Source organism: Triticum dicoccoides, chromosome 5A (genome assembly GCF_002162155.2).
Source record: "Triticum dicoccoides isolate Atlit2015 ecotype Zavitan chromosome 5A, WEW_v2.0, whole genome shotgun sequence".
Classification (NCBI taxonomy): Eukaryota; Viridiplantae; Streptophyta; class Magnoliopsida; order Poales; family Poaceae; genus Triticum; species Triticum dicoccoides.
The window spans coordinates 626,398,929-626,407,771 of record NC_041388.1 but is presented as its reverse complement, the minus strand read 5'-3'; the positions used below and the strand labels follow the sequence as shown (position 1 = coordinate 626,407,771).

Below are 8,843 nucleotides of genomic sequence, written 5' to 3'. Positions count from 1 at the left end.
TTGCATTTTTGTAAATTATTCACGATTCCAATTTTTTTTATTTTTTCACAAAATGTTCAGAATCCCAAAAGTATTTTCCATTTTTTGAAAAATGTTCTGGAATTTCAGAAATTGGTCAAATTTTCAAAAAGGATGTGGAGTTTCATGAAGTATTTGCTGTTTCCAAAAAATATTCGACATTTCCTAGTCATTCATATTTTTTTCAAGAAAAGTTTCGATTTCATCCAGAATTTTTTTTATATGTGAATGCTGTTGTGTGTTCTTATATAATTTTCATTAGCAGTTGTGCGAGAGAACTGACACAGAGATCCTAGTACATGGTGTCTCCTTACGGCCTGTATGTTATGAAAGGATATTGGAAGCTCTTTATACGTTTATTGAGGAGGGTCTCTCAAAACCATACTTCATACTTCAAGGACATATACGTCCATCGAAGCAGAAAACGGGAATTAGATAACGTGACATATTTTATCATCAGAGAACAGAACATCTATTGACACATCTGCAACGCTTATGCCCTTTTATTTGCATACAAATATTACAATTTTTCAGTCCCTCATGCTAATCCTTTCTTATACACTAGTAGTACTATGTAACCTTGTACCACAAGCACAAGTGTCACTCTGTAGGTGAACGTCGTAGCACAAGGCAAAGGCCCACGCCTGAGCCCGGTTATTACCATGTATGTAACTGCACCAGGGTTATACCATATGCTTGCAACAGTATCTACAGATTCAGTACTGGGAAGACCAATCTGCAGCGCTGCCAACACGGGGAATGCCGGCGGTATCTTTCTTGGCCTGTTCATCGACCGCGTAAGTTGCGCCGCATACTTCCCCTTTGCTGTCGACCCTTGGCACCGGCTTCACCTCGTTCAGGGGATGCTCGTAGCTCTGCAAACCCCCGGACGTCGTGAAGAAGAAACCTGACAAGGAAAACATCGGATGCCGGTGATCAGAGGGCGTGAAAAGAATATCAGAGATGCTTGTGCGATTGCTTGCTTGATGTGCAATTTAGGCACACCTTTGGGGAACGGTGCGAAAGATTTTCCACAAGCGTTCTTCACAACTTCATCGTCATCGGACACTACAAGATGACCCTCTGAATCAACTCCCCAGTAAAACGGGACGCCACCATCAGCATCCTATAAGAAGATGGATAGCCGATGTAAGTTGATATTTCTTTGCAGTACTAAGTAAGGAGTAATTGGTGTCTTCTGTCACATTGATGTTGAAATGCAGAACGTTAGACAGGCAACATGAAGATTAGTTCAGAATAACAGAGGGATTGGTAGCATCTAGTCAGATGTTGAGGATGTACTGTTGAGATGCCATTTTGCTGAACTATGACCTAAAATCGTCTGTCCGGACATACTTTGAGTGCTAATTGTCACATGCTGAATATTGTATAAACGCAGCCCTAAAGTTCAATGAAAATTTGGACTAAACTGGGACTGACATCGAACACAACTGTTGAAACCATCACAGGCAACTAACTCTGAATAAAAATCATTACTAGAGAGGATGGATATCAGCCCTCTTTTTCTCTGCTTCCACAAGAATTTTAGTCAACTCCAAATGCACTCAACAAATCCTCCATCGTAAGGGCCTCAGGCAAGGAGATCCCCTCTCCCCGCTGCTCTTTGTGCTTGTGGTGGACTGCCTTGGAAGGTTGATGGACAAAGCACAAAGGAACAACATCCTATCCCCTCTGGGTAACCAACTTGTTAAACACCGTGCATCTATTTACGCAGACGATGTCATCATTTTCCTCAAGCCTGAGATGCATGATTTTGGGGTTGTAACTGAAGTGCTGAAGATTTTTGGTGAAGCAACCGGTCTCATCACTAACCTGGCTAAAAGCAAGATCCTTCCTATTCGGTGCGATGGCCTTGACCTTACTCCCCTGCAGCTGGCTCTTGGATGCCAGCTGGCTAGCTTCCCCTGCACTTACCTTGGGATGCCTCTATCTGATAGGCGGTTGAAGCTCGTTGACTTTCAAGACCTACTTGACAAGTTAATTAAGAAGATTGCTGGTTGGAAGGCTAGGTGGATCTCCTCCACTGGAAGAATGGTTCTCGTGAGGTTTGTACTTTCGGCAATGCCAATTTTCATGCTTCTGGCTGTTCATCAACCGAAATGGGTCATGAAGCAAATCGATAAGCTACGTCCTGCTTTTTTATGGTCTGGCTCTGATGCTGTCTGCGGTGGCAAGTGCCTTGTCCGCTGGACCCAGGTGTGCTCACCCATCTCTGTAGGCGGGCTTGGCATCCATGACCTTCAAGCTCAGGGGCGGGCGCTTAAAGTACGCTAGCTTTGGCAAAGCGTCACAAATCCAGATAAACCATGGCAAGGTCTGCAGCTCCCTGTTGACAAGCACGTTAAGGCTCTTTTCATTGCTTGTACCTCCATCAAAATTGGTAGTGGTATTAAGATATCCTTTTGGCACGATCACTGGCTCAACGGTGAGATTCCAGCTGTTTCGTTTCCTAATCTTTTCAAGCATAGCAAGAACAGAAGAATATCCTTGGCTGAAGGACTCACCAATAGAAAATGGGTCACTCTTCTCAAGCGCAACCCCGACACCGAGGTGTTGCGCGAATACATTGACTTCTGGCGCAGATCCAGTGTGGTCACTTTGTCCAACCTGGAGGATGAGTTCATTTGGAAATGGTCAGCGGATGGAAGATATAATGCTAAGTCAGCTTACCTATGTCAATTCTGGGGCAAGATTGATTCTCCTCTTCCTAAGATCATTTGGCATATCAAGGTTCCACCAAGAATAAGATTTTTCAGTTGGCTCTTTGTACAGGGCAAATGTTTGACTGCAGACAACCTTGAGAAGCGAGGTTGGCCTCACAACCCGATCTGTCAATTATGCCACTTAGGGTGGGAGGATGGTCTGCACCTTGTATCTAGCTGCCCTTTCACGGCTGGAATCTAGGGCTATTGCCTGGCGATATATAATTTTCCATTCAACCTCTTACATATTGCTCATACTGGCTCTATATTGGACTGGTGGTTAAAGGCTCTGGATCGTACAGGCAGGAAAAAGGACCTATCATCACTTATAATGGCGGTGTCGTGGCAGGTTTGGAAAGAAAGAAACAGCCGCATATTCAACAACAAGGCAAACCACTTCCTGAAGGTCGCTGAGAACATTATCAATGAGCTGAATTCTTGGAGAATCGCTGGATTCAAAGGAGCACAATGGACAGGCGCGAGATAATTTCCTTCTTTCTTTCTTTCTTTCTTTTTCTAGTGTACATTTGTATAGCTTTTCCTTCCCCTTTCTGGCTGTTAGCCATCCTGAACCTTGACTTGCATTTCTTGGGGTGTCTCATCCTATCTTAATGAATGAAATCAGCACAATGCTGTTTTTCGTCAAAAATCATTACTAGACAGGTAAGTACCAGTATATAAGAACTGACATTTCAAACTCTTCAAGAACAAACACACATTGTACTGCAATAACAGAGGTACAAGTTCAAAGTAAGCACACAACTGCAATCATAGAACTTGATTATCGTGGTACTATTTCGTGCTAAAAAAGGTTTACTAGAGCGTGCACTTTACTGAACTGAATCGAGTACAAAAATGAAATCCAGACATTCACTTACAGCAGCCATGAAGACCGAACTGGTGGAGCGATCATACAGCACAAACGCGAATTTGCCATTGAAGTCCCTCACGACCTGGTCTGCAGGGTAAGGTCCCCTGTCCCTCAGGGTTCTGTAGGCCTCAATGACGAGGTTGATCTCAGTGGCACTCTTGCTCAACCCGTACTGCTGCTTCAGCACAGCCATGTTCTCGATCGCGCCTTGGAACAGGCAGAATATGTCGTCGACGACGCCGAACAACCTACCAACGTAGATGATTCAGTAGACGAAAAGATACAGTAAGAAATTAGCATTAGCTGAACCCATGGCGACATGAACAAAATTTATGCGAGATCATGCACGGGCATCTCCATGCTTGCAGCTGACGCAGACGCACCGTCGATCCGTGGATTTAAGCAGGAACGCACGGCACGAGGGAAACGAAATCGACGGAGAGTTCCGTGACCTCACCTGGGGAGGAAGGGGCTCTGGCCGTGGGAAGAGTAGGCCATGGCGCCACCGCCGCCGAAGTCGACGGTGACCGCGCCGGTGCGGGCCTCCCGGAACCGGGCAGCGAGCCCGTCCGCGCCGTGCCCGGCCTCGCCCGGCTGCCGCAGCCCCTCCGGGCTCGGCGCCACCGCCCTGTCGAACACCGCGAGCATCTCGAGCCGGAGCCGAAGCCTCGTTCGTCCTCCGCGCGCGGGCGTGGGTGTGGTGGGAGCGTCGTGTCGTACTACGGCTTTGGCGGTCGCGATCCTTCTAGTGCGATCGGTGCTGTGTCCCGGGACGGCGAGGCGTTGTCTTATACTGCACCGGCGGCGGTACGTGGCCGTTGCCGTACGGGGCGATGCGTCGGTGGAGAGCGAGTGCGCGGGGAATGCCGCCGAAGGGTCGAGACGGATCGGCTGCGGCGCCAGAGCTACTTTTGGCCTTTTTTGGAGCTACTTTTCGTAATAGCCTACCTTCGGCGCGGGTGCTCGTGGGTCGGCCCGTTAAAACCGTATACTGCGTTTTATCGGTGTTTTGTTTTCTAAATACTGTTTTATATATTTTTTGCTTTCAGTCTTGGTTTCCAACGGTTTTCTGTGTCGGTTTTCAATGGTTTTATTATTTTTTATGTATCTAGTTTTTCTTATTTTTAGCATATTTTTATTTTTTCAGAAAATGCCAAATTTTTACATACACATTTTATGTCCAATTTTTTATATACGAAACATCTTTCATGCATGTCTAATTTTTTCCTAATACATGATTAAGATAATTTTCAAATATAAGTTTTTAATTTTTTTTCAAATATGCCCTAATGTTTTTATTCAAATGCGCATGGAACATTGCTTTGAATGATACAAAACATTTTAGCAACTACGTGAACATTTTTTACACTATTCAATACTTTTTAACTGCACAAACACATTTTTTTAAGATAACACATGCATTTTTTGGATGGTACTATCCTATTTTTTAACTGCATGAACTTTTTTTTACATAAAACAAACTTTATTTTTAAATGCCACATACATTTCTTTGAAACACAATAAAGTTTTTTAAACATCACAAACAATGTTTTTAAATGTTATTAACATTTTTTAAAGTTGCGTGAGCAATGTTTTTAGCACCGTGTTATATTTTTTTTAGCGTTTGCTAGAGATCCAACGCTCCCCCATGATTGGTCAGCCCATTTCAAAGAGGGTGGGGGGCTGGGGCGAGGAAACCTATGCACCCCACAGCAAGCGAGGTATAGGCGCTCCCCTACGCCGGGAATTATGCCAACCCAAAGCGACATGCGTCAAGACAAATATAACATGCCCCTCCGTTCGGGTTTATTAGACCCTTCACATTTTGAGCCAAAGTTTGATCATTCATGCATGTAATAAATATGAGTTATATGTAGCAAAAAAATATCATTGAAAACTTCTTTCAAAAATGAATTCAACAGTATAATTTTTCATGACATACCACTTAATTTTTGTAAATCAAATCTACGATCAAGATTTGGCCTAAAATATAAGGGAGCCTAATAAACAAAGGAGCACCTTTTTTCATTTATCTGCTAAGGAATTCACCTATTTTGTTTGGAGGGGTGCTAAGGAATCCACCTTGATGAAAGGAAAAAAGCTCATTAAATATCTAAGTTTAAAGGGTTTACGTTCACCATCCTAATCATGGTTTCCTACCCCCAAGGTTAAAAGTAAATGCACTTTCTCTTTGAAAATGCTATCTTATCATTTATTACCTCCCTTAGGAAATAAGTAGTATAGTTTTATTCGTTTTAAGCAACTAAGTGGCTGAAATTTATACAACACAAATAAAAACTTTGGAGTCACCATTCCGGTTTCAACCCGGCATGGAGGTCATGCACCCACCAACCGCGAAACTTCAAGGCAACACAACACATTGCAATGTGATGAAGGGTTGGTCTCCAAGGGGGAAGCAACAAGAACATTTTCGCCGACCGCTCTGAGACCAACCTAAAGTTTGGGTTTCTACCAAGAGATCACAAGAACCAAATGCCCCGCCCCGGGGGAGGGGGTGTAGGGCCTCCACAACGACACCTCCAAGGTCACCATTGTCATCGGCATTAATCGAGGTTGGTGTTGCTTAAGCTCACCAACCCCATCTTTCCTCCTAGCCTGCACAATCGACCACCATTGTTAGTTATCCTGTTAGCATTACTCGAGCCACAATAGCCATGCACACCATTCAATCTACCGCCATCATCGACCAAGTACCACCATACGACACATGTGCCATGACACCTCACTTCATGAAGGTCAATGTGCTACATGCCTAGGTATGTGCATTAGGCCCCAAAGCCACTCACCCCGCACAACTCAAGGGCACACCCTCGACTCTGGAACTATATATCGCCATAGCCTCCACAACATCCATAATAGCACACGACCACTGCCTATGTTATGCACTCACATGTATAGATCGAGCCACTAGTATAAGGCGAGAGATACAACGGGATTTTATGCTCTAGATCTAGATTTTACTCTCTCTCTCTCTCTCTCTCTCTCTCTCTCTCTCTCTCTCTCTCTCTCTCTCTCTCTCTTCTTCTTCTTCTTCTTCTTCTTCTTCTTCTTCTTCGACAACCTCTCCTCACCTCTCTGCTCTCTATATGTATCCTTGCTCCTCTATGTCCGCCTTCCATTCCCCCGCATCTGCGGTCTTCTTCAAGGCCTAGTCCAACTATCGGTTGCATCAGGAGGCCTTGGGCCTTCTGCCTGAGTTGGACCACCACATAACAGTCTTTCATATCGAGAACATCATCACCCTAGCTAGCAAGCAACAAACATCAGCAGCACCCTACGTGGCCTCCCTAACAATCACCGGAAGTAGCTGCCTTCGCGTGACAACTTCCAAGTACACCATCATCGTCGGCATTGACCGATGTAAAGTGTTAGCCTTTGATTTGAAGCTCACCAAGCCCATTTTCATCACAGTCTGCCTAGCCGACCACCATCTGTAGCTTTCCATCCTTACAATAGTGTGGGCGGCGACGATGACGACCGACAGGTGGTCCGGATCGGTGTTCCTTCACAACGCCAGCTGATATATTTCTCTGGCGCCGTTCGCCCTTGAATCAGGTGTTTTCTTGTTACCGGCGCGTGTGATCGACTGTTTGGTTGTTCTTAGTGCGCTCACACTTCGGTTGCGGTGAGGGTGTCCTCGCGGGTTGTAAACGGCGGAGTCGGAAGTGCTTGCTCGAGGAGAAGTGGCCACGGTGACGATGTCTGCTACCTCTCTCCTCGTGGGCGTGCGTAATGTTTTTGTTGTGTGTCATATCATCATGTTTGTTCGGGTTTTCGTCCAATTTTTCATAATTGATTGGCCAACTCTTTAATTAATGAATTGAGCCCCAAGAAACCGGCAAGAGTTTCGATTTTAAAAGAAAAAAAAATCTGAACCGGCAAGTTTGGCTAGCTATATAACCCTGGAAAGCATCATGATTAGGTGATCAGATTAAGTCATTGTTTCAAGTCCATCTGTGGACGCTCGCAACACTTTTGCTGTCCTCCTTTGGACATGGCACTCCTCCAGGTACGCATGCAAGACAATTCTCGAAGCTTGGGTACAAAGTTTTGCGGCCTGGACGCAGTCGTTTCCTTCAGTCTCATGGCGTCGCTTGATACGGCTACTGCTACACGCACCCAGTGAACCTATAACGATCTTCCCACTTTTGTGGCGCTTGAATGAAAGTTTTTCAGGTGGCCTTTGCCGTTGCATCTAAACTTGATGAAAAAAAAGGGTTTTCCTGTTTTATATATAAAGCAATCATCACTTACATTCAAGCAACCGATACAAACGCACGCCACATACACAGAAGATTAGATACAAGGATGCCGGACATCGACACACCACCACAACGACTACTAAGCACCTACAAGATGTGCAAAATAGAACCGCTTAGAGCCAACCGAGACTACCACCAAGATGACCGATCGTCTGAGCAGAAGTGCGACGGACCACGCCAGACCGAGGACTCGACGATGTCTCCAAGAAGGGCACGACTACTGAATGTCGCAAACGTTCTATCTGAAGATCAAGTTTTCACCTGGAGCTAGATGGAAGGAGTGGGAGCACCACGACGGAGCCTACAAGGAGGAACACGACGTCCGCGGACGCCATCACCGTCGGTTAGTGCATGGACTGGGCAAGTGATGTACCCCGGTGCTTCACCCCCTCTGTCACCACCCCGCTCCGCGAACCACCCGCAACCATGTCGCCGGAGCGGCCATGGTTGCCTGCCTGCATCCGAGCCGCGCAATCCGCCCACGACCAACTCGCCTCCCGCGGCCAGGACCGCTGCCCTGCCCACCAAACCACCTTGAAAACCACCAAAGGACACGGCTTTGACCAGATCCACACTCCCAACCGCCTCCAAAACCGTCGGCGGTCACCCAGCCTCGAGAAGAACCGCGACCCAACGCCGGCTGGGGGAAGAGGGAGGGGAAAGAGTGGCACATGGCCCAGCCCGGCACCCCTGTGTCGAAAACGAGGCGCACGGCGGTGCACCCGTCCCTCCTACAAGCCTTCCCCGAAACCACATGTTTCGCCCTCGAAGCCAAAGGTCCGGACTAGTCGGAGAGCACCAACCGTCGCCTAATGTTGAAGAGTAGGGATGGCAGATCCGCCACCGCCACAACCATGGGAGACCACCAGGGAGATCCTCCCGGGCCGAGCGTTGCCGTCCAGTCGCAAGGGCCCGACTGGACGGGGCTGCCCACCTCCACCGCTGCCC

At 46.6% G+C, this 8,843-nt stretch overlaps 1 protein-coding gene across 1 annotated transcript; it reads right to left on the bottom strand.

The window, feature by feature from the left end:
• Window positions 1-342: 342 nt before the first annotated feature.
• LOC119298173 (stem-specific protein TSJT1-like) lies at window positions 343-4,364 on the bottom strand. The gene is made up of 4 exons (XM_037575673.1): window positions 4,070-4,364; window positions 3,620-3,860; window positions 1,024-1,144; window positions 343-925 (listed from the first exon to the last, which is right to left on the bottom strand). Exons 1-4 carry the CDS (start codon window positions 4,258-4,260, stop codon window positions 735-737), a joined length of 744 nt encoding a protein of 247 aa, XP_037431570.1. The 5' UTR covers window positions 4,261-4,364; the 3' UTR covers window positions 343-734.
• Window positions 4,365-8,843: the final 4,479 nt, after the last annotated feature.